Source organism: Pteronotus mesoamericanus, unplaced genomic scaffold, assembly GCF_021234165.1.
Source record: "Pteronotus mesoamericanus isolate MK-2021 breed Mesoamerican mustached bat unplaced genomic scaffold, CSHL_Meso_final scaffold_137, whole genome shotgun sequence".
Classification (NCBI taxonomy): domain Eukaryota; kingdom Metazoa; phylum Chordata; class Mammalia; order Chiroptera; family Mormoopidae; genus Pteronotus; species Pteronotus mesoamericanus.
In genome coordinates, this window is record NW_026555306.1 from 2,123,759 (window position 1) to 2,149,856 (window position 26,098).

Consider the following 26,098-nt stretch of genomic DNA (forward strand, 5'->3'; position numbering starts at 1 on the left):
GACTCCTGCCTCAGGACCTTTGCATGCGCTGTTCATGCTGCCTGGCAGACTCTTCATCTGAGGATCCCCCAACATCTGGTCTTTGAGCCGATGTCACCTTCTCATGAGGCATTCCCCCACCATTGTAAACTTGCAAACAAATCCTTTATTCCCCACATAATTCCTGTCTCCCACCCCGTCTTTATTTTTAAAGAACTTTTCACTATTGAACACACAATGTATTTCAGATATTTATGTTGTCTGTCGTCTATCTGCCCTCACCACTAGACTCTCAACTCCGTAAGACAAAGGATTTGCATCTATTTTATTACTGCCTTATTCCCAGCACCTACAGTACCTCGCAATAATAGATGCTCAATAAATAATTTTGTTTTGAGTAAATAAAGATTCCAGTTTCTATGTTAAACACGGTAACAGCCAACATTTCATTAACCAGCCCAGTCACACTAAGGGAATTGTGATATTTCCTCCCCACCAGGGAGGAAGCAGGAAACTGGAGCCCTGTTGTATGAAAATGTTATTTTTAAGTTTCTTTTAATGCTTCCAAAAGACTCCTATAGTTTTTCTCACATAAATTCTGACTTTTAACGAACAGCTACAAAAATACTGCTATTTGAAATGTAATCTCTACAACTACAGAAATATTGCTATTTGAAATGTAGTCTCTACCCTTAGAGTTTCTTATAACTTTTTTTATTGATATTATAAGAAATACTTATTTTTCCCTGGCCACATGGTTCAGTTGGTTGGAGTGTTGGTTCCGTGTGCCCAAAGGTTGCTGGTTCAACTCTTGGTCAGGGCACACGTGTAGATTGTGGCTTCCATCCCTGGTTGCAATGCGTACAGGAGGCAGCCAATTGATGTTTCTCTCTCACATCCATCTTCCTCTTTCCCTCCCCCTCCCTTCCTCTCTCTCTCCAAAAATCAATGGAAACATGTCCTCAGATGAGGATTTTAAAATATAGAAAGAAATATTTATTTTGCATGTGGTTAATCTACTGAAATGTTATGAATTCTTACAGTTTTATTTGATTCTCTTGGCATTTCTAGTGAGATAATCGTCTACAGATAATAATTCCATCTCTTCAGTATTTTAAAGTAGATAGCCCCTTTCATGTTGGGTTGCATTGGCTACTATTTTCAAAACTATCTTAAAGGCCTAAGATCCTGGCTGGCCATACACTTCTCTCTGAATGTTGTGTCCATCAGCAGTGTTTGTTTTGTCTATTCTTACGATGCAGCTATGGCCACTCCAGCAGCTGGGACTCAAACCTAGGCCCTATAATTCTAGGTTACTTTTTCTCTGTTTTTGTTGCACTTAAATAAATATGAGTCAAAAGCCTAACATTTGGTGGGACCTTGGTCCAGAGCCAGAATAACACATTGAAATAGAATGTCTCAGTCTACAAAGAGAGTGGCTGGAGAATAATATGCATCCAGTAAATGTCATGGAATATACGATTGAGCGTGGTTTCTTGAGGACTTCTGGAGAAAGGGCCCTTGCTTCCATTAGACTGAGGACTTCATTCCGCAGTAATTGCTGCATTCTGGATTCACAAGCACCTATTACATAAGAAGAAAAGGTGAGTTCCATCTTCTGGTTCAGCCCTCCTTCTCTACTTGCTGTTGTCTAGGACCCGAGCACTCTAGCACTTCCCCATCATTGAAAATTCCAAAAATCTTCCTCCTTTCTTACTGCACTTCAGACACACTGGCACCTCGCTGTTCCTAGAAGGGCCCATATATTTCCCCCACTGTGGAGGACAGGCGCTAAGGTGGCACCTATTACCCACATATCCTGGTGTTCCTGCCTTTATGTTATCCCCCACCCACCGTCTTGAGTGCAAGACCTGTGACCTGTGACTTGCATCTAACCAGTAGACTATGACAAAGGTGACCTAAAGTAGAGGATTGTAAGCATGTGATTCTATTATGTAAGATTGTGACTTCTGCCTCGGCTTTGAAGTAGTCTTGTGAGCTCCCTGTGGCGAGACCCACATGGCAAAGGAGTAAGGGTGCCTCCAGCTGACAGCCGGTAAGAAAATGAAGCCCTCAGATGACAACCAGAAAGGACCTGAATGCTGCCAATTACCACATAAGCTTGAAAGAGGATCCTTCTCCCAGCCAAACCTCAGATAAGGTCTGAGCCTTGGCCAACACCTTGATTACAACCTTGGAGAAGACCAATATGAGCAGTGCCTGGACTCCTGATTCACAAAAACTGTGAGACAGTAAATTTATGTTGCTTTAATTGATAAGCTTGTAGTAAATTCATTATGCAGCAACAGATCACTAATACACCCACCTGGGGGTTTTTCACTTGATGCCCTTCAACTTGGAATGTTCCACTCCAGACCCTCTGCATGGTTTGCTCCTTCTTATCCCTCCAGGATGTAGCAGATGCTGAGTTGACTGACCTGACACCTTTCCCCATGTGTCTCCCTTACCTGCTTCTGTGAAGAGACTGGGAAGGATACCACCTCACTTTCTCAGCCTTCCTTGCAACATGAACTATCACGTGACAGCATTTATATCAAGGAGATACAAAAGGAAGTTTGGTGGGTGAGAGTTACAGGAAAGGGAACAAACTTTGTCCCCAGACCCTGATAAAGAGAGGGGCCAAGGAGGCTAAGTTTGTACCAGTTCATAGCTGATTGGAAAACTGACCAACCTAAGCACAGTCCATGCAATAACCTGAGCCTGTCTGTTTATTCTCTTTGAACCTAGAAGCCCAAATATAGTAAAGGACAATTTATATAATCTGAAGCTATAGAAGAGTAGTGACCAGGAAGGTTGCCTAAGATTTCAATCTGGATGGGAAAAATGGAACAAATTCATAGATCATCAAAAATGAGCAATCACATAACAGAGAAAAATCTTCCTGCTAATATTCCAGTCCCCATATGGCCCACAAGTAATTTCTGAAATTGAATTATCTGAGATTCTCCAGTGTTCTTCCAATTAATCCCCATTTTATCTGTACTACTTTCAGAGGGTTTGCTTTGTAAATAATCCCTAAGATAGCCCTGGGTGGGTGGCTCAGTCGGTTGGAGCATCATCCCATACACCAAATGTTGTGGGTTTGATTTTTGGTCAGGACACATACCTAGGTTTCAGGGTTAATCCTTGGTTGGGGCACATATGGGAGGCAACTGATTGATGTTCCTTGTTCACGTCAATGTTTCTCTGTCTCTCTCCCTTCCTCTCTAAAATCAATAAACATATCCTCGGTTGAGGATTTTTTAAAATCCCTAAGCTATATGGGACATTCGTATCTTTCTAGAATGGTTCATCTGCCAATTGAGCTAAAGTCTGCTACCTTCTAATTGCTTCCAAGGTAATTAGACCTGCCCTCTGGAACACCAGAGAACACATTTGTTCCTCTACTCCAAGCCAGCCCTCAGACACTAAAATATTGGAATTTTATGTCCTTAAACTGTCTCTTTTCTAAACTTAACAAGACATTGTCAATAGGGAATTGATTTGGCCACCTCCTTCTCCCTCCTTAAAGTCAATTAATGACTGCCTCCTTTAGAGTATAGGGTCTAAAGTCCATCCCTGGAATAGAGTAATCTGGCAAGTTCCAATGAGTTCTCTGAAGTGATTTCACTTGCCCTTAGAACTAGGAAGCCATCACCCAAGTTAGCTGAACTTGCTATGGGAAGCCCTGCTTATGCCTGGATGAGCGAATAGTTTTCTTCCTTTTGGGTGATGAAACTGATTGTATTCCCTTTTTTATTTGGCCACCAGGAAACTCAAAGACAAATGAGAAGTATAGGGACAGATACTATGTAGGTCCAGCATATTTTTACATTTTATCCATATCTTGACTCCTACTATTATTAAAAATATTTTTCTCATTGTGATTCCTATTTCTGATTTAGTACCATTTTATAGTGGGGTATGTAAGCTTGCTGTAAACTGCCTGAAATCCCCCGTGGGAGAAATGTAGGGAAGTAAATATGAAAGAAATGAAGGATCAGAAAGAAAAGGAGATGAGTTAAAAGGAATAGTTAGCAATGCAGCTGACAGGGATGGGAAAGACGTGAGTGATATCAAGAGAAATGGAATAGAATGGAACAGAAAAGAGTGCAATGGAAGCAAAAGGCAGGGGATAGAGTGGACTAAATGGCATGGTGCCCCCAAGAAATATCAATGAAAGGAATGGACTCGATAGGAAAATTGTAGTGGAAAAGAATGAAGTCAGATGAAATGGAAAGAGTGATAAAGTGCAGGATCAGAATGGAAGTGAATGGAAAAGAGTGGAAAGGAAATGAATTTAGGGAAAAGAACGGAACAGAAAGCAGTGAAGTGAGAAAGAGGAAGGAGAAAGAAGAAATGACAGGAAAGTAATATAATGAAGGGAAATTGTGGGAATTAAAGGATGGAAATGAAGCAATGAAATTGAAAAGAATGAAAAGGGGGGAGTGGAATGCTATGGCCTCTAAAATAATGAAATGGCATTGAATGAAACTGATGGAATAGCATGAAATGAAAGGGAATGAAAATACTTGAAAGTAGGAAATGAAGTGGGAAGTATGGAATTGAAAGTAACAAAGATGTGTAGAATGGAGGGCAATGGACGAGAACAGGAGGAGCAGGCGGAAGTTAAATGAATGGAGTGGGATGAAATGGAGTGGAACACAGAGTGAATGGGTAGAGAGGAATGACGGAGGATAAATGGAAGAGAGCAGAGTGGAGGGGAATGGAAAACAGTGAAACGACTGAATGGAAGGGGAAGGGGTGGGGATGAGGAAATTAGGGAAAAGAAAGAAAGAAATGAAAAGGAAGTGAGTGGAAAAGAAATGTATAGAATGAGAAGAAATGGAATGCGGTGGGATGAAACGAAAGCCAATCAAATGGCAATGAATGTAAATACGGATGTTGCATAGAGAGGAACTGAGTGCTAAGAAATAGAGTGGATGGGCTGGATTAAATATACGGATAGAAAGAACAGGGATGAAATGGGGTGGAGGGGAAAAGGATGGCAATGAAATTAAGTGGTGAGGTGGCAATGGATGATACGGAGCTGGAAAGGTTTTTAAAGGAAAATTCTCTCGAGTTTATTTCACAGGTTCTTCAGCAAGGAGGAAAAAGCAAGTTGGTGATAGCTCTCAGCCTCTCCAAAGACTCCGCGTGACATAAAAATGCCTACCTCATAGACTGATTCTGTGTTTCCTTTTGGTGGAGTAGATGGATGCAACACAAGCGTGGGCGATGGCTTCCTCAGGCCGTGAGAAGAGCCCCCAGGGGTTGCAGAAGGCAACTCCTTCTGCAAGTGAACCAAGAGACTGATTGGGGGCCGCAGGCACAGACTGCCTTAGAATCACAGTGTCTGGAAAGTACCAATTTGCACTTTCCTCCTCCCCATCCCTGGCCCTGCAATGCACCAGAAAGATTTAGGCACGATGATTCCTCATACTTGACAAATCTAAAATTCTAGGACTGTGTTCCCTCTGCAGCTCTAAAAATCAAATCCAACAGAGTCAACATACCTCATAAAACTGCTCTGGGGGCTCTTGAGACAGCATCTGCAGGCACAAAAAGAAATGGTCACAGAGCTTGTGTTTGGGGCCGCAACAGAAATTCTCAGAAATGGCATTAGCCTCACAAGCAATTATGTCCTTTCTGATTTCCAGGGGAGGGGGGCGGGGGGGGGCGGGCTCCAGGCTAGGCATTGTCACATTAAAGAACAGGAGGACAAGGAGAAGAGATGGAAAAGCCAGGAGTGTCTTGGGATCTCTGAAGAAGACGGGGAAGAAATGCAGGAACGCAAGCTGGCACTAGGGTCCCCAAGAGAACATGCCTGACCTCCCATCCCAAGATGTGGGACTGGAACAGCCCTTCTAGGCTGAGGAAGAGCCAAACAGGGGAGCAGGGAGGGTCCCTCTGGAGCATCACCTACCTTTTTGACTCTGACCTGATCTTGAAGTTCAAGTATATTGGCATACACAGTCTTTGGCTTGTCTAGAGAAAGCAAATGCCAGCCCAGGGCTGGAGTTAGGAAGAGATCTGAGGGGAGGGGTTGTTTTCCAGGTCACTTCTATTCCCAGGAAGGAGGTGACAGAAACCTCCTTTCTTTTCTCTCCAGGACTCCTAATCACCTCTCCAGCAAACTTGACCTGAGATGTTCCAGAAAACTAGCTCTCAGTCAGAGAAGGCTGTTTGATCAAACGGATGGGGACAGAAATCTAAGACCTAGCCCCAGCTGCACAATGGGTCCCCAGTCACATGGGTTTGTCCAAACTGAGTGGGACTGGACAGTCTCTAGAGGACTTCCATCTGATGAGGCCCATCCTTCCAGAATCCTAGGCCAGAGATGGCAAAGATGCTTTATTTGCCTTTGGTCAACTCCCACCAAGCACATTAGTAGAGGTGCTTGGGCCCCTGTGTTGAGGTGGATTAAGAAGCTGGTTTGGATTCAGCAGAAGGGAGTGTTGTGATTGATTCTCTCTATGGCAATCAATTAACAAAGTTTTCTGAGAGTGAGGGAGGAGAGAAGGGCAGCACAATGCTGTTTTTCTGTGGCTGTTGGAGCAGGCAGAACTCCTCAGAGTTCTTGACTCTAATCTCACCCATTTTCCAGATGGAGACACTGAGGCCCAGAGAGAACAGGGCTTGCCCATGATCACATGGTGACCTGGTGGCAAAGCTGGGAGCAAGAGGGCTCCCAGTACCAGCCTCTTCCCCAGCCCTCACTGCCGCCCTGGGCATCAGCTGCAAAGCCACTTACTGGAACTAGGCTGGGCAAGGTGCTCTTCCTTGGAGGTCGGAGTGGCGACCTCACAGATGGGGTCTTCTGCTGTTTTCCTTGAGTGCCTGAAATCCCAAAGCCCTCATACTTCCGTGCATGTGGTCCTTCCCATCTCCGCAGGCTCTGCCCACATCGTACGTAGGCAATGCCACAAACCCTCTGAATTCCCCAGGTGCCACGGACACAGCTCAGCACCGTGGTCAGCAATACCCCCTACCCTGGCACGCCCCCCCCACACTGCAGGGCAGGCCCCCCGAAGGCCGCACACCCGCACCCGAATCCCAGCTTTACCATCTGGCATTTCTGGTGTAAAGGAAACAGCCCAGCCCTACGGTCAGGGCAACGACAGCCACGATCCCGACGGCGATGCCAGCAACGGACCCCGCAGACAGCGACGACTGGGGACCTGGGCCAGGAGGGAGAATTGAGACCTGGGCCTGACACACTCGCGTCCCTGCTCTCAGCCCCATTCCCAGGCTCGTGGCTTCATCTCCACTCCATTTGAGGAGCGCTGGTTTTCCAATCACAGAGAGGTAAGATTTTGTGGTAGTAATAGCATGACTTCTGGAATCAAACAGCCTAGGTTCACCTATCAGCTGTATGACCTTGACCATGCTCTTAACCTCTCTACGCTTCAGTGGTCTCTTTTGTAAAATGGGGACAATAGGGTCAACCTCATACAGTTGTGTTGGTGTGAGGATGATCCTGCTTCGGATGATGGATCAGATATGGCTTTCACAGGAAAGGGCTTTGGCAACCAGAAACCTCGCCTTCCCCTGAGGCACCTTTCACTCTCTGGGGCCCTGTGACCAAGGACAAGTGATTTCCCTTTCGAGTCTTATTTCTTCATCTACAAAGCGGGGGGGAGACGGTACCCACTGCGCAGGGCTGTTGTTAAGAGGAAATGAGATTATGGATGTTAATGCTGGGCACACAGTAGGTGGTTGATTAATAAATGGCAGTGGTTATCATTAACATTGGCCTGCTGTTTGCCCCTTCTTCTTCTGCTCAGAACCTTTCTCAGAGGGGAGAAGCTCAGCCATAAGGATTGAGAAGGCAGCCAATAGGGTCGGGGTATGAAGAAGGAGCTCTGCATTGGAAGAGCGGGAGGGGTTTCCTGGATACCTGAGTGGTTCTTGGTTTCATTCACTGAGCCTCCATTTCTTTGTGTGTCAAACAAGCATAGCAATTCATAACCCATAGGTCTTTTAAGAGATAAAATGAGATCACAAGCAAAAGTTCCAGCACAGTGCCTGGCCCATAGTAGGGCCTTGATAAAAGATGATGATGATGATGGTGATGATGATAGAAATTGACATTTACCAAGCTCTATGCTCTAAGAGTCTTACCTATTTGATCTCATTCAAATCCTACATCCCCATGAACATCAAGTGAACTCACTGCTTCCTACTCTGAGCCTCTTTTTCTCCATCCATCAAACGGTCCTAACAAGACCAGGGGGCTTGTTCTGAAGATGAAATGAGGTAACTCGGGAAGCTGCATGGGGCCCTCTGCCTAGTGGACAACTAAGAACATAGCTCTTGAGGCAGCCGGACTGGTTTCCAGCCCTAGACAGGGCTGCCACTCTCTAGTTCTCAGTCTCTACTCTATGATGGAGATACAGGCCTGCCTCGTAGCTGGCAGGCAGAGATACCCAAGAAATGTTTGTGGATATTATACAAAGACTTGCTCCAGGCATGTGGCACAGGCTCAATGAAGAATCATTTTATTATTTAACAAACGCGGTATGTCAGTCACCACCAAAGAACTTTACATGTTAATTAATCTTCAACAAATCTATGAGATAGATATATATGTATAATTACTATGTCAGTTTTACAGGTAAGGGGTCAGCAGCCCAGAGAGGTTAAGTAGCATGCCCAAGGTCACACAGCTCATAAGCTCTGAGGCCCGGCTGTGAGCCCCGGCTCATAGTGACACTGTGTTGCCTGCTCAAGAGCTTGAGATAGAAACACAGGGACTCGCTGCCAATCACACCCCATCGCTATTAGTGTAGTGTCTTATTCCCCTCCCAGCTCACTCCTTCTCTCCCTGGCTCATTGGACTTCTAGACAGCTATGAAAGGCAGGCGTCACCTCCCCATGCACAGGTAGGAACCGGTGTAGGTCCAGGGGTTTCCGGCGCGCAGCTAGGAAGCAGGGGTTCTAGGGCCTGAGCGTTAGGGGTTGGCATCAAACAGCTCTGGATTGGCCCCCTGCCCACACAGTACATTCATTTCTACACCACGAGGCCAGGAAAAGCCACCCGTACCCCAGGAGAAGGTAGTGCACCCGAAGGACTCACCTACCACTCTGACCAGGACCGAGGCGGAGCGGGCCAGGCGGGTCTGAGGGTTGTATGCTGTGCAGTTGTAGGTGCCCTGGTGTTCCCAGGTCAGGGCCTCGATGACCAGCTTCTGCCCCATGTACACACTGGTGGAGTGTTCGAGGGTCCAGTGATACTCAGCGTCTGGCTGGGACTGGGCCCGACACTGCAAGGTCAGGCTGGAGTTGAGCTCCGCCTCGACGTGGCTGACCACCCCGGCCTGCGGGCCCCTGGTGATGTCCACGCAGTCAGGGCCATCTGTGTGCAAAGCCAAACATGTGCCCAGCCTCCACTGGCAGGTTATCCTACTCTGCCTTGTTCTCTTCCACGTTGGAAGTTTTGCCTTTTTTTTCTTCTTAAGCTTGTTTTCTTCCTAATTCTTTTTTTTTTAATCTTCACCCAAGGATATGTTTATTGATTTTAGAGAGGGGTGGGAGAGAGAAAGAGAGAGACAGAGGGAGAGAAACTTCAACGTGAGAGACACCTATCAGTTGGTTGCCTCCCATACACACCTCACCTGGGGATCAAACCTGCAAGGTAGGTATGTGTCCCAACTGGGAATCAAACCCACAAGCTTTTGGCATATGGGACGATGCTCCAATCAACTGAGCTGCTGGCCAGGGCTCTTCTGAATTCTAACTAAGATTATACCCCAGGCTATACCCCAGACAACAGAGGCTCTTTTAACTGCAGTTGAAAGAAATCTCAGCAAGATAAGAAAACTGCTCCATTTCCCCCTCAGCTGCCTGATGAGTAGGCAGTAGTTTGCAACATGGAGGAAGGAAAATCAAAATTAAAACAAACAAACAAAAAAACCCTACCCTTGCAAAAGCAAATTCTTACAAAGGAGCCTGGTAAGACATCAGGCTTCAGAAATTGTTGCTGTGTCCTATGAATTTCCAAAGAAATTCTGATGGCATTTCTTACTTAACAACACATGGCTCTGTAACAATATTTACTTTTTTATCTATGTATTCTCAGCTGAAGAGATACTTGTGGATTATCTTTGTAAAGAACACTTGGCTGTCCTCCCATATCCTTGAAAGAAACCAATGAAGAGGCTGTTGGATTTCTCTTGCAAACTAAGAGCTTAAATCTTGTCTTGTTTAAATTAATGTAAACTACTGGGAAAGAAGGATGCAAAGAATTTCTAGTTGGAACCTTCCAGGAAGGGAGGAAAATCCTGCCCCCGCCCTCTGCTAAATACCTTTTGAATCTGTTCATTTCTCCCCATGCTAACCCCAGGGCCACCAGGATCCCTCATCTGCTCACCGCTTGGTCTCAAATCCTCCACACAGCAGCCAGATCGGTCTTTCCCTGACACTCCCTGACCCTCCCCCACCCTTGCTGAGAGCCCTCCGTGGCTCCCCAGCATCCTCAGGACAAAGCCCACGGCTGATGAGCTCATTCACAACCCAGCCCTTGCTGACCCCTCCAGCTTCATCACTCACCCCTCCACACCGCCCACTCTCAATCCAGGAACAAGATCCCTCTTTGCTATTCCATCCTTGTCATGTTCCCTCTTGCCTCAAAGCCACCCCTTGTTCCCTTCCTTCTCCGGGATGCCCTTCCCTGGGTCTGCTCTACCTCACTAACTTACTGGTCCATCAGCTCTTATTCACAGACACCACCCCTCACCATGAGGCTTCCCACATCCTGCTGACTGGCGGGGCCTCCTTTGGGTCCCCCGAATCCTCTCATCCCACGGCAGCACTTATGACACTGTGTTTGCTTTGCCTGATGATTGCCCTCCCTGTCCCCAGTAGGCTGGGAGCTTTGAAAGTCATGCCTGTCTGTTACCAAGTGCCCAACACGTTGATCAGCATAAAGAACAAAATAGGTATTGTTGGTTTAATGACCAAAATAGGAAGGAAAGAGGAGAGGGCAAGAGAGGAGGATAAAGAAGAGAAAGGCATTGTATTTAACCCTTTATCTATGTCTCCCCTGCTACGTAACATGTATAAAAGTGGACCCCTGCTTCCTCCCCCTGCACAAACCTCTTCCTCCCAATCTTCTCCTCCTCAGCTCATGGTTTCTACATCCTTTGAGTAGCTCAGGCAAAAGCCTTGGGCTTGTTCTTGACTGCTCTCTTTCTCTTTTGCTCTATGTCAGCCAGCAGCAAATCCTGTGAGTCTGACATTCAAAATACATCCAATAGTCCAGCCACTTCTCATCAGCCACAGCTGCCTCCCTAGCCCAGCTCCATCATCTCTTATTGGACAGTTGTGCTCGGTCACCACGAGGGGGCGCCTTGCAGAATTCCAATGGCCAGAGTTGAATTAACCAAAGGTCCAGCTGCTGTACCCTGAAATCCACTCCTCGCCCTCCTGCGGGCTGCAAAACTGACACGGGGCCCTTCCTGGGAGCCATGGGACTCCTGAGAGCCTTGGCAACGTTCCTTAGACTGCCTGGCGATCCACCCAACCCAGGGATCCACTTCCAACCCAGGGATCCCTCCCTTTAAAACCCAGGGATCCCTCCCTTTCTCTCTCACTCCGGGTCCAGCTTGCATCCCAGCCCGATGGCTCTCCCAGCCTTCCTGGCTCCCTCTCTGCTTTTCTTCACAGGAGTGTCTCCCCTAATTAAATCCTTGCCATGTATAATCCCATTTCATCCCACGTTGGGGGCTGCCTCTCCAAAGACCTGGACAAACACGCTGTTTCTATAGCCTCTGCCCTCTCGCGGGCTTCCACTCTGTAGACAAGGGCTGGGAACGCCTATGAAACGTGTCTAGTCCTATCCCTCCGCTGCTCAGAGCCTCTGAGGCTCCAGGGCCCTCACCATGGCCCTCAGGGCCCTGCGTGATCTGCCCCAGTCCTGTCACCTCCCGACCGGCCCCGTTCCACTCTCCCCGATTCACCTCTCTGGTCACCTTGGCCTTCTCGGGGCTCTCTGACATGCCATGCACAGTCTGTTCCCTCCCCTTGGAACTCTCTTCCCTTTGCTGCCTGCACGGCTCATTCCCTGCCTCCTTAGGGCTCTGCGCCAAGGCCACCACCACCGGGAGGTCTTCCCTGACCACCCCAGCTAAGACTGCAACGCCTTCCCCCTCCCAGCACGCCCTGTCCCTGTCGCTGTCGCTGCCTCATGCTTCTCCTTAGCCTTAGCCCCACTGGACGCACCATGCCTCTCCCTTGCCTAGCTGTTTATGGTATGTCTCCCTCACTACTGTGTAAACTCCACGAGGGCAGGGGCTTTGTCTTATTCGTGCCCAGACATGCCTGGCATGGAGCAGGTATCCAGTAATTGTGGAATGAGTGGCTGGAGGGAGAACTAAAAGCAACGGAGGGAGCGAGGAGGAGAAGGTCCAGGTTTGGAGTGACTCACAGTAGATGGTCAGCCTGAGAGGGTCGCTTCGGGTCCAGATGCCCCCGTGCCAGACCTCACACTCAAAGGGCTCCGTGTCGTTCCGCCAGAGGTGGTGCATGACCAGGGTCCTGTTGTCAGCCGACAGCACCAGGCGCTTGCTGGGCAGGAGGGGCTTGCCGCCCAGCAACCACTGGACTGGAGCCCCCTCATGGGTGGTCTGGCAGGTCAGGGGCACGGTCCTGGCATTCTCCGTGACGTTCAGGCTTGGGGTCATGATGAGAGGCTTGGTCAGCGGTTCTGGCAACACAGAGGGATAGAGGATGAGGTTCAGGAACTCTTCCCCAGTCTCCTGTCCAGGTCAGGCCCACAGGGCTTTCCAGGGGTGTGAGTGTGTATGTTGTGTGCAGGGTATGTGTATGTGCTTTGCATATAACTACACTGTGTGGGTGGTATGTGTGAGTCTTTTGTGTATGAGTGTGTATTGTGTGGTGACAATTACGTGAACATATTATGGGTTTTGTGTATATGGAGCATATGGATGTATTTTATGTATTTGCTTCTATTGTACGTGTGTGTGGTATGTTTATATGTTTTGTGACTGTGAGGTATGGGTGTTATACATATGCATATGTGTGTGTGAGTGAGTGTGTACTGTCTGTATATTTGTTTCTGTATGAGAGTGTATGCTGTGAGTTTGTGGTATTTATGTGTTACGCATATGTGTTGTATGGTATAAACACACGCTTTGTATATGGCTGTGCTGTGTGTAGTCTGTGGATACACTGAGTGCGTGTACCACATGTCAATTTTGTGTATGTATGGGGTGTTAAATGTATGACATGTCATGTTTTGTATGTTGTATGTGAAAATGAGTGTGATGTGTGTGTTGTGTGTATGTTATCTACCGGGTGGGACAAAAGTAAGTGTACAATTGTGAGTACATGAAACATGGAGTTTATTCTTGTATTTGTTAATTATTGCATTTTTCCCACATGAACAACTGTAAACCTACTTTTGCTTTACCTTCTGCTGTGTGCATATGTGTTTTTTGTGGAAGTTTTGTGAGAGTGAGTTTGTGGCTTTGTTGTAGATGTGTGGTATGGGAGATATGTGTGTCTGTGTTTCATATGTGTATCCTGTGTGTTTTATATGTTATGCACATGTGTGAGTATATTATACAAATGTGTTGTGGGTGCGTATATGTGCTGTGTGTCTGCAATGTGTTAGGTACTGTGTATTGTCTTGTGTGTGTCTGTTGTGTGCATGTTATATGTGTTTATATGAGTGTGTGTCATGCCTGTGGTATTGTAGGTTACATGTTGCTTCTGTGATTTGTGTCTCGTGTGTTGTACATGTATGAGTGTGCTGTGCACGTGTGACTATATTTTGCGTGTGACTCTATGTGTGTGTAAGTGTGTGACTATTGTGTTAGTGTTTGTATTGATTGAGAAGCAACCCCCACATTCCAGAGAACTGGGTAACGGATGGCCCATGGAGACTGACAAGTTCCTGCGGACGGTAAGCCGAGGCGGGGGGCGGGCCCTTCCCTGTGTCGAAACCCTGCTCTGCCACCGACCACGTGGAGAATCCCCACTGCTCTGGGTCCTCCTCAAACTCGGGGGGCTCTGTTCCTCACAGGAACAAAGGAGAGCAACAGAAAAAAGAGACTCACTAAGGACTTGGAGTTTAAGAGAAGCCAGGTGGGACAGCTGGGTGGCACTGTTGTTTACGAAGCACCTGTACGTTCCCTCGTGTTCCCTGGACACAAGATGGATGGTGAAAGTTCTCGTGGTGAAAGATGGGGCAGAGCCATTGGGGAGAAACCAGGAATAGGCTGGCGGAGGGTGAGACTGCGTTTCCGCCGAGAAGGTCACATTGGAGCCCTCTATCACTCCAACCACCTCTCTGCTGTGTACACTGGGCTCCACCTTGATTTCAAAGGGGTCAGGACCATCTGGGAGGACGAGAACAATCATAGCCATAAACAATAGCATCAGCGTCAGCTCTCTTAGGGGAACTTACAGAGCTAATATTAATATTTCTCTTTTCCCCACCCAAGCTCTGGATCAGTTACAAAGGGGATGCAAGAGTCTAATGGAAATTAAATGCCAGCCTTATTCCTGGACAAAACAGGATTGGAAGACACGTGGGAAGCATGCCAGCAAATGCTCTTTCCTTGTTCCGACCCAGGCAAGACTTTGGATCAAACAGGGGAAGGTTAAGGAGCTCAGTTTTAGATACATTAAGTTGAATGCTTCTGGTAGAATCCAAATAGAGACATCAAACAATTATGCATCTGGAGTTCAAGGGTAGACAAGTCCATATTTGGGTGGCATTTGAAGCTATGTGCCTCAACGAGATCACCAAGGAAGTGGGTGTTGGTGAGGAGCTAGGAAGCACAGAAAGGGACTCACAGTTCACAACCAGGTAGGTGAGATCACTGCTCTGGGCCCAGTTTTCACACCAGGCTTCGCACTGGTAGCTCCCCGCGTCCCCCCGCAAGACCGGGAAGATGGCGAGCTCCCTGCCGCCTGGGAACAGCTGCACGCGCTCATGGAACACCAGGGGGTGATCGTTGGATACCCAGGAGATATTAACGTTGATGTCCTTGGTGTCACATTGGAAGGTCACCTTTTCCTTCCCCTCCATCACAGCGCCCTGGCTGACTGAAACGGTGGGCTTGGCCGGCGGTTCTGCACAGGGAACGAGAGAGGGAGGGAGAGGCAGAGACACAGACAGAGAAAGGCCAAGCAAGACATAGTCACAGAGGAACCCAGAGAGACAAGGATAGGATGGAATCGTCAGAAGACACATAAGCTCAATGCCTGGGCACAAATCTTGAGCTACTACTACTCATTCTAGGCGTGATCTTGGGCTACTTACTTCCCCTCTCTGTACATTTGTCTCACGACAAACGCTGTTGTAAAAATAAAGCAGGTCTGGGACATGACAATGGGTTGATTAATATCAGCTCCAAAAGGAATCTAGCCTGTAACAGGGAGGCCAGCCCATCTTGCCCACCCGTGGCATCACTGCACAGTCTACCTTGTGACCCCTGCCTCAGTACAACTGATCCAACCAGTTGTTGCTAGATCCTGGCTGAGCCCATCAGATTCGTCCTGTTGGGACTTTGGATATGGAACTTGGAAGGGTGCTTGAGAATTACAGCCTTCTTTTCTGTACCACATCTCTGAATCTGCCAGGAGTCTGGAGTGCCTAAGGGGTCCAAACACAGAAAAAAATCCTTCTCACTTCGGCAGATGTTGAGCAGGCGGGCATCAAGAGTGAGCTCGGTTGCAGCTGGCAGGCTCCACGCAGTCAGAAGTGAGGCTGGTGGGGGAGAGAGGAGGCGCTCATGGAGGGAGAGGTATGTTGCGCAGGGTGGAGGGGGCGATATGTTCTTTGGAAGTGGAGGGTCACGGACATGCCTCTCCATCCCTAGAGGCTTGGCTCCTACTTGGTACTCACTGGCCGTGTGACTTGTGCCATGTTTCTATTTTCTCTGAGCCTCAACTTTCCCAGCTGTGACGTGGGCATAATCCTACCCACATCCTAGGGTTGTTGTGGGGTGGTAATCAACACTGGCTCCCTCTGGGGGAGGTCTGCGATCCGCCGCCCCATTGCACACAGAGGGAAAGAGATGCTCAGAGAGGAGAGTTGAAGTCCTTTTCTAAGGCCGTGTAGGAGGGGGCAGAAGCCAAACTTGGACCTGGCCTGCCAGCTCCCAAAGGCTGTGCCCTCAGCACCACACCATTCCTCCTGTTAGCCCAGGGATGGGCCCAGATCCCACCCTCACACAGGGCACCTGTTCTGTTCTCTCTGCGGGGAGGAATTCACCTGCTACTTCCTCAGACTCGCCCCCAGGCGGGGCTTCCCCCGCATGGCGGTGGGGGAGAAGGGGGCAAGGGAGCAAGAGTTTCCAGTTTTCCCTCTGGCCATTCTGCACGGTTTTATGGAGGCTCGGAGAGGCAGTGGGCATGGGCGGGGAGCCCTCCGCTCAGCAGCCGGGGTCCTGTGCAGCTGACCTTGACACGCCTCTCCCTTCCCAGCCGCCCAGTTAACAGAGGCTGACGGCCGTGCTTCTCTGCGCCCCTCAGTGACCCCGATTTGCCCAAGCACGGTCCCGTTCCCTGCTCAGGCAGTGGTTAGGGGCACGGGTTCTTAAGAAATTTGGGAGCAAATATTGACTCTGATGCCCACTGGCTCTATTATCATGAGCAAGGGGCAAGGGCCTTTCTCTTTGTGAGCCTCAGTTTCTCCAACTGCAAAATGCGGAGAATAGTAGCACTTAGTTCCTCAGGTTGTTGTGAAGTCCGAGGAGATATCTGGGCGACACACGTAAAACAGTTCATAGTAAGTGTTCAGTCGCTCTTGTACTATTATCTCCTATGTCTGGATTTTCTGCCTCCAGCGCCTTTAGGGGTTAAGTCCACAGGCTGAGTCTGACTGCCTGGGTTCGAATCCTAGCTCTGCCATTTGTTGGGGGCAGGGGAGCAAGTGATGTTCTCTGTCTGAGTCTCAGTTTCCCATTTGTAAAATGGGATAATAATAGTTCCCGCCTTGTTTAACTGCTGTAAAGATAAATGAAAAATATGAGTGAAATCATCAGTGGGGGCCCCATCATACCCGTCTGAGGTAAATCTCCCTCTGTGGAGAGTCTTCGCCGGGCCCCTTCCCTCCGGCCTCCTCCCAAGTGCTGCCTTCTGAGAGCCAGGAGGACGCAAACCTTGTAGAGACGCACAGCCCCTCTCTCTCTGGCCACCAGGAGGACCCCGCGCCCCTGCAGCCAGGCTGACCCCCACGCCCGCACACCCCACATCACAAAATCATTTCTTTGCCTGCAAAACGCTTTTCTTATCAAAATATTGCAGTTTCTCCCTTTTGCCTCAGGTACCCTTGAAGCATAAGTTTCACATCCATCCCCTGTCCTGATGTTACAGTAAAAGTTAGATACTAACAAAACGAAAGGGAGCAAAACTGGAACAGCCAGATTAATGAGGAAAGGGCGGTTTTAGTCACTTTCCGCGTCAGAGTAGTCAAGAAAGACGCTTCACAGTCACTCCAGGGAGGCCGCCCCACTAACGGGGAAGCGGGCGAAACGGTGCGGAGGACAATCCTTTCACCGGGTGCAGGCGATGGAAGCCAAGATTGAAGCCATACAGGGGAGGAAATAAACCTGGGAAAATCTGGGGAAAAGGTCTGATAAGATAAGGACGCAGGCCTTGGAATAGGTGGGAAAAGATTGGATCGTTTGAGAGAAATCCTGCTCGCTTCCAAGCCCAAGAAAATACAGAGAAGCTTAACAAGGCCCCCGTCTCTCTTCTCGGCAGACACGTCGGCCAGAGTGTAGGCAGGGGTGGCAGAGGCTGTGCCGGGGGAATGACACAGTCCGGGTGGGCCCTGCCCTCCTGGTCCTGTGGGGCGCAGGTGTGGGCCTGCGGCCCCAGAAGCCGGACTTCCCCCACAGTGGGACGGAGCTGAAGCGGCTGGCTGTCAAGGAGACACCGGGCAAGGCGCGCCTGCCTGCGGGCAGTGAATGCGACCTACCCTCCGAGTGCGGCCGGAGGGCGGGGGGCGGGCGGGGGGAGTGGGGACTGCCTCGCATGCGGCAGCCTCTTCAAGGGCCTTCTAATAAATCTTGACACTGGTGCTTCAAATCCCTCTCTGCATGGCCTGAAATTCCTTTCCCACAACACCATGGAAGAATCTGTTTCCAGAATGGTCTTCCTCAGTTAACTAACACTGATGCGTGAACTCATGACCCACTCAGAGCTGGCGCATCCTCCCTCCGCCTCTCTCACTCCTGTCTGTCTGCTATGTCCCAGCTTTCCCTCCTTCCTTCCCTACCTCTCTCTCTTTCTCTCTCTCTCTCTCTCTAGTTCTGTGGTTCCAACTCCATCTCTCTCTCTGTATGTATGTCATTGTCCCTGGTCTCCGTCTCCCTTTGTCAATCTCTTTTGTCTTTGTCTCTATTTCTCTGTGCCTCTGTCTCTCTTTCTTGCACCTACACACACACACACACACACACACACACACACACACACACGCATGCACGCACGCAGCCCCACCCCCATTTGTATGGAGCAGGACACTCACCTGAGAGCAGGACTTCCGCCCAGGGGGCACAGCATGAGCCGGGGGGCCTCATGGCTCCCAGCCCCTGACTTCAGTGTGCCCTGACTCACGCACGGGAGCAGCGTCCTTACCCCAGCTCCCTTCTCTTCCCCTCTGGCCTGCGGCAAACTCACAGGGGCTTAGATGACAGCAGCTCTGACGACAGAGAGGGGTGTTGGTGGCAGGGGAGGGACTCTGGTGCCACCTCCACCCTCCAGCTCAATGAGCTCAGCTGGGGGGTGCCTGACCCAGCCTGGCTTTGCTGCTTCTCTGGACCTGGAGCTGAAACACACTTGAGGCCTAGGCCTTATCTCTGGGGAGGAAAGGCCTGGGGCTTAAACCACATGGCCACCACCGTGCCTGGGAGTAAAGGTTGCCCTGAAGGCAAGGTCTAGCGCTCGTTTTGCTTATTGCCAGGCACCCAGGTCTGCCTTCCCCGGTGGCCTTCTGCACCTGGCTGCATCATGGCTCGGCCCCGTTTGTCCAGCCATCTGTCACAGCTTCCCCACCCCGCTTGCCGAGAAATGTTCCTAGCTCCTCACTCTCCAGACTTTCTAGTTAGAGCACCAAAGCTCACGGAAGTGAGGAGAAGACTTGCCTAAAGTCGCAGGGCATCTGGGCCAGGGGTTCCGGGCTGCTTGGCCGGTCACCTCCCTGTGTGTCGCCTCCCACAGTCCTCACGTGGCTTCTGGCTACCTCCAGCCCTGTCTCCTCAGTGCTCCCAGATCAATCACTGCCTGGGCCATAGCACCCACCACGCTCCCAAACTCCGTGGCGCCTGGGGACGAGCCTGCATTCAAAGCCTCCATTCTCCACCCCGTTCTTCCCAGAATATCTGAGTCTTCAGACCACCCACGGTTCCTCAGCCAGGCTTCCCTCCAGATGGGCCTCTGCTTGGTCCTACCCCGTCCTGTCCTACCCTCCGCCTCACCCAAGAGGATAGGCCCCCACTGGCGTGGACTTCCCAAAACTGCCCCCTTCCTGCAGGCATAGGGTTCTCCCTCCCTATCCCCTCTCCACCCATGGCAGGTTCCTTTTTTTCTTGCCCCAGCAAGAGAGAGGGACTTTTTGGACCCCTCCCTGTAGCACAATGTCTACTTTGTTTCTAACAGATGAAAATAAACCCAGGAGCTTCACACTTGTGCCCTCACCTACCGGTAGGGAGGGGAGAGGTGGAGGGGCAGACAATAAGTGAGAAACAAAATAAATAACGAATTGTCTATGATGTTAGAAAGCGGGGGTCAAGGTCATAAGCAACATTTCGGCTCGTGGAGTATTTCCAGAGGGCCGGGGGGGGGGGGCACATGCGATTCAGGCCTGAATTGGGGGCATGGGTAGAATAGCCTTTTGAGCACCACCTTAAAGGGAGAGAGTGAGACAGACACGTCTGGAGGCTCCTGAAAATTGATCCACTCCTGGAAAAAATGGAGGCAGAGTCCCAAGGAGACATCCCTGCTTCCTGTATTTAAGTAACTGTATGAGCTCTTCATAAAATTGATTTACAATCAATTGCCACACGCCTGGCCACTTAAAACGACACAAGTTCATCATGTCACCGTCCTGCAGGGCAGAAGTGCAGGCCGGCTCGGCTGGTTTCTCCGCTGAAATCGAGGTGTGGCAGCTGGGCTCCTCGGGAGAGGCTCTGGGAAAGATCTACTCCCACGCTCATTCCAGTTGTTGGCAGAATCCAGTTCCCTGGAGCTGTGAGACTGCGGTCTCTGTGCCCTTGCTGGTTGTCAGCCGTGAGCTGCCCTGAGCTCCCGAGGCCTCTCCGCCGCCTTGCACGTGAGCCCTGCATGTCAGAGACAGCAACGCACAGCGCCGCTCACACTCAGAATCTCTCCAGCTCTCCTTTCTGCTGAAGTTTTCTACTGCCTCGGGCTGGAGGCTTGTCTTGAATGGCTTGTGTCATGTGACTAGGCCCACCCCCAAAATGAGGGCTACTCTCCCTATCTTTTCTTTCCTTTTTCAATTTCAGAGACAGGAGAAAGGAGGGAGAAAGAGAGGGAGAGAAACATCAGTGCATGAGAGAAGCATCCATCAGTTGCCTCTCGCATGCACCCCAATCAAGGACCAGGCCCACAACCCAAGCATGTGCCCCGACCGGGAATCCAACCAGTTTGGCTTTGCAGGAAGACGCCCCACCAACTGAGCCACCCTGGCCAAGGCTCTCCCTATCTTGAACTCTAACTTTACATCTGTAAAGCCCCTTTTGCTGTGTAACGTAACACTTCCACAGGTTCATCACATAATCTAATCACATGACAGGACGGCAGGCTATCTAGAGTTGAGGCAGCCATGTCGAGATCGTGAAGCTGGGAGCTGTGAAAGATACTCAACAGACTGAGGATGGAGAACGCATAAAAGGGTTCCACTGAGCCATGAAATAAGCCTGGGGCCCCTTGCAAAGTCACCATTGCGGTTTGCCGCTGTGAGCCAGGTTGTCTTTTGTTTGCAGCTGAGCACATCCTACCTGGTCCCCTGCCCAGTCACCATTGGAAATGTTTACTGGAATTGCTTACGTTGCGATCAAAACCCTGATCACCTAGAAGCCTAGAGTTTATGGGGCTTGTGTCCTTTGTCTAGAGAGTGGAAAAACTTACTCTGAGAAGGAACCTACTCAGGCTCATTGCTATGTTTGGAAAGAGATTCCTGTCTGGCTGCCTTCTGTTCCACACGGGGAAACAGAAGCCCAGAGGGGAGAGTGAAGTTTTTCTCCAGGGCCATAGAGCTGAGACTTCTTGGAGTTCCTCGGAAACTCAGTTTCGTACTACCGACGTTTTGTGCCTTGTGTGTAGAAGCAGAAGCAGCGTGAGCAAGGAGCGGAAGGCTGTGGGGTAAGAGGACGCCCACGGTGCAATCCCAGCCTCTCAAAGCTGGGACGGGGAGAATCTGCAACCAGGAACCCCCACATGAACACACGTATGTCGCTCCACACCCCTGAAGCTGCTGCCCCAGGCTTGTTGCCGTGACTAATAGGTAGCACAAAAGACAGGCAAGAGATTAGCTCACAGACCTGCAGGCATTTTTAAAATGGGTTTTTTAATTGATTTGAGAGAGAGAGAGAGAGAGAGAGTAAAACATCGATATGAGAAATATCAGTCAGTTGCCTCCTGTACGAGCCCGTACTGAGTATTGAACCCAGAATCTAGGTATATACCCTTACCAGGGATTGAACTCGCAACCTTTTGATGTATGAAATAAGGCTCCAACCAACTGAACCACCCAGCCAGGGCCGCACAGACATTTTATTGAGACCATGGGCATCATAGTAACAGACATCATCTCTCAGTGATAGTTCAAAGGAGCAAACTTTCTTGGGAGCTTCTCTAGCTGAGATATTCTCCCTTCACCACTATAATATCATCACCAACACTGTCCCCATTCTATCCCCTCCATCCGTCACCGTAACCATCCACAACCCGCCGCACCCAGTCTGAGCCACAGCTGCTTGCACTTGGAGCACCGGCGACCGGACAGTGAAATGCTTCAGATCTTCCAAACAGCCTATCGCCCGCAAGGTGCTTCAAGTTTGCCTTAAGATCACGCAGCAACCATTTTGTAAGTTACCTGGCTCTCAGCCAGCAGCAAGGAAGGGAAGAGTTTCTGATCTTTCATAATCAAGCCAGCCATGAAAAAGCTGCATATAAAGGAAATGGGCAGGGGGGGGGGGGGACAGGGAAGCATGGATGAGGGAGAGGGAAGGTACTGGGGAGGTAGTGAGAGGCTCGCAGGAAGTGGAGGACGTTAGAGACTCGCTGATGGCATGAGGACATGAGCTCAAGTTGCCGAGGACCGTGTGCAAGCTCCTGTGTGTCCTTGGAGGACGGTGAGGGGCGGTGGGGATTCCCACTTGAACTGTGAATTTTTTAATGCAGTTCCACTTTGGGAGTGAACCACATGAGTGTTGGTTTCCACGGGGCTTACACAAAGTATGCAGGTAATAATACTAATAATAATGCAACATGAAAGAGGGGCCTCTCCATCATAACAGTTCTTCATTCGTGGAATACAGGTTGTCGAAGTGGCCTGTTAACCCACAAGGTGAGCCTTACTCAACATGCAAACCTCTGTCTAAAGCATTTTCTTTTTAAAGTTAAGAGATTGGGAAGTGATTAGAATCTTCTACGTACTATGCAAGTAACCTCAAGTCTGTTAAAATAGCAGGCCTCTGCCACAAGCCTCAGTTTCTTTTCTTTTGGCTTTGGAAGGGGTTGGCATCTCTCGGCAGGGTGCTGAAGGCTGGTCACAGTGTGACCGACACCTCCACTTCTCTGAAAAAAGGCAGGAAACCTTGGCCAACTCTCTCCGAGGAAGGAGCTTTCTGTCCTGGCCCCCAGAGCCCACTCAGGCCTCAGCCTCCCGCAGCCGCAGGGCAGACACCTGGTTCCTAACTCAGCATCAGCGGCCCTCGCTCTCCTTCAGTTCCTTCTTTTCTTTAAAATTCAAAAGACATGGAAACCCTCCTGGTTGCCCTCCTTTTCCTTGCTCACCTCCAACATCCAATCAGTCACCAAATCCAGTGCGTTCTCTCTTTTTATTTTTAAGATTTTTAAAATTTATTTTCAAAGAAAGGGGGAGGGAAAGAGAAAGAGAAAGAGAGAGAAACATCAATTGGTTGCCTCTCGCAAGCCTCCAGCTGGGGACCTGGCCCACAACCCAGGCACGTGCTCTGATTGGAATCAAATCAGCACCCTTTTCAGGCCGATGCTCAAGCCAGTGAGCCACACCAGCCAGGGCTGTTTCCCTCTTTTAATTAACTCTTTTATCTGCCCCCTTCTTCCCCTCCCCATTACCTCACCTTAGGCAACATCGCCATCTTCTCTCGCCTGTGAAATGGCACCACCTTCACCCCGGACTCCACTGGCTCTAGACTTAACTCCTCCAGTCTGCCCATCACGGGACTGGTCACCTTCCCAAATCCCGGTTCTTAACTAGAGTCCCTCCCTTCTAAAGAGGGAGGCCCGAGGCCCCCAGCTGACCCTACGTGAATTCTGGGATGCCCTATCTCTTCCCAGATCAGCCCACACTGAATTCCGGCCCCTGACACTTCCTAGATGGCCTGGGTCTCCCTGTCCAGCCCCCATCCTCAGCAAACAGCCTTCACAGAGAGAGAGTGGGCCCTCGTAGCCATTTACCTGGATGCATTTTGGAGGCTGTTTTTCCTCTAAACATAACACGGCCTCTCCCTTGCTGAGCTGAACTCCATGGGACTCCTTGGCGGGAGAAAAGGTTGAGGCCCCAAGAGGAGGGTGGGAAAGTGCCTGCCACTTTGGGTAAGCAAAACTTACCCCATCTTCAAATAGGAAGCAAAGGGGACAAAGAGGTGAGATTTCTGTTTTAAAGATGAGCCCGATGAAGGGGCCAAACTTTAACACTAGGTCAAGCCTGGGCCGAAACAAGAAACTAGAACAAACAATACCCCAAGATGAAGGGAAGAATTAGAGCCCCCCTTAGTAACAAGATAGGACAACGGCTGAGCCTTGACTCAGATAAACAGCCCGTAAAAGCAGGGTCAAAGCTGAGGATAAGGGAGGAACTAATACCAAGAAAAACATATCAGGGTGCAGCCCCCATGCAGCTGGGCTAGAGTTGACAAGAATGAGGAGGAGGCATAGGGCAACGGTTGAGCCTTGCCTCAGATAAACATCCTGACCAGAGAAAGAGTAGGGGGCCCAGTAACAGCCTTGAACCTAATCAGCAAAAAAAGAAAAAAAAGAAAGAAGCTGCCTAAAGTAGCCTATTGCTAACTGCCACTTCTCGCCCTTGTATCTTGCTTGCTTGCTCTGCTTATAAAAAACCCGTGTACCCTTACAGCGGCGCGCCTTTTTCCTTTCGAGGGAAAGGTGGCCCCTGCGCAGGTAAAACTTGGCCAAATAATAAAGAGTGTGTGATCAAACTCTAATTTCTGAGCTCATACTTGCGGGGATCGTAACACCCGACATCCTAGGGAGCCTTGAAGGTAGGGCAAGTCTCATGATGCTGTGGTGCGGAACATTGGGGTCCATCCCAGCAAGTGAAGCTTATTTGGTGATTGTGCACATGTGCACAGATGTGATGCACCCATGTGGCACCTTAGTCGCAGCCCCCTACCACCCCGCCCCAGTCTTCATGTGTTGGAGGGAGCACTACAGCAAAGTGCGTAAGGGTCCGGTTCTGAGGTCAGACAGAAAGGGGTTCAAAGCCCAGCTCCCCTACCTGCTGGCTGTGTGACCTTAAGAGACTGAACCTCCTTAAATCTCAGTTTCTTCTCTGGCATAATGGGTGTAACCATGGCACCAGCCTCTCAATGAAATGATGAGAGGCTGAACCCAACAGCTCAGCAGAAGGTTAATTTTTAAATTAATTTAAAGACAGTTAATTGATTATCAATTAAATTAATTCATTTTTTGAAAAAATTTGTATTTTCCCTACACAAGGACCAGTATCAACTCTAACTCCTCTTAATAACCCACTGATGGAGATCTTATTATCAGCCTCATTTTACAAACCAGGAGGTTAAAGAAGTCACCCAAGGTGACCTAAGCCCAGATGTGGTGGAGCAGGGCCTTGAACCCAGGTCTCTGGGGGTGAGGTCAAGAGCCGTCCTGTGCGACGCTGGCCAAGTCTCTCTGATTCTTTGAGCCTCAGTGTAGGGTAGACGGAGGCAGTCTGGCTTCCTCACCCAGAGGTCTGGGCAACTAAGGGAAGCCGTTTCCCATAACCTTGAGAAGGGGCCTGATAAGCAATGTTCTCAGAGCCTTGAGACTGGGTCCAATAAACAGTTCCTGTCGTCTCGAAATGGTTGGATGGATTTCCTGAGCGAGCCCAGAACTGTGCCCAGTTAGTTCTTGGTAATATAACTAGTAATATTTTATTATTACAACAATGTAATTATAATAGCTAGAATTTAGTCGGCACTCTATAATGTTAGTTATAACTAAATATGCCTATTTCAACAATACTATTAATAGCAGGTAGATTTAGGGACTGTTTCCCATATGCAGACATTGGCCGAGCCCCAGGGATATCAGTGAATTGTCACGACCACAGGTAAAAGTAGCGCCGACAAGGGTAACGCTTAGAACAAGCAAATACTTAAAATCCCCAGTATACAAAGCCCCTGAAAAACAATAGAAGGAAAGAAAAACATGCAATTTTTCTGTGGGTGAACTATGCACTAGGCGATTCAAATGTCACCAGAGGTGGGTTGGTGGCTGTCTTGCTCCTCTCTGTGATCTCCAGGCCTTCTATGTCCTCATAGAAGGTTCTCCGACCCATATTCCAGCTCATTTGCTCATCCTTCAGCCCACTGAATCCTGTGAGGCCCACATATTCAGCCTTTTACTTCCGCTGTTAGATTTCTCACAACAAATGCCTTGGGTTGGGTCATCTTCATGGTTCTTCCTGCTTCATTCTTCCAGTAATCCCCTTACATTTACTCAATAACGTCAATCTTATTTTCACTTCTTGTTCTGTCTGCGCCATGCAGTCTGCTCTCTGGACTGGGTGATTCACCCACTCTTTATGATAAGTCCTTAGCTCTCTTATGTCTGTATTCTGTAGTGTTACTTCTCCTGAAATACACGTGGAATTGAGGTGGGTCTGCCTGCAACA

General features: G+C 49.3%; 1 protein-coding gene across 1 annotated transcript; it reads right to left on the bottom strand.

Moving 5' to 3' along the window:
* Nucleotides 1-1,509: 1,509 nt before the first annotated feature.
* On the bottom strand, nucleotides 1,510-18,536 carry CEACAM20 (CEA cell adhesion molecule 20). The gene is made up of 12 exons (XM_054588450.1): nucleotides 18,485-18,536; nucleotides 15,641-15,718; nucleotides 14,803-15,081; nucleotides 14,061-14,342; nucleotides 12,407-12,685; nucleotides 9,059-9,337; nucleotides 7,046-7,160; nucleotides 6,734-6,819; nucleotides 5,906-5,967; nucleotides 5,496-5,531; nucleotides 5,156-5,272; nucleotides 1,510-1,563 (listed from the first exon to the last, which is right to left on the bottom strand). Exons 1-12 carry the CDS (start codon nucleotides 18,534-18,536, stop codon nucleotides 1,510-1,512), a joined length of 1,719 nt encoding a protein of 572 aa, XP_054444425.1.
* Between the last annotated feature and the right edge of the window lie 7,562 nt (nucleotides 18,537-26,098).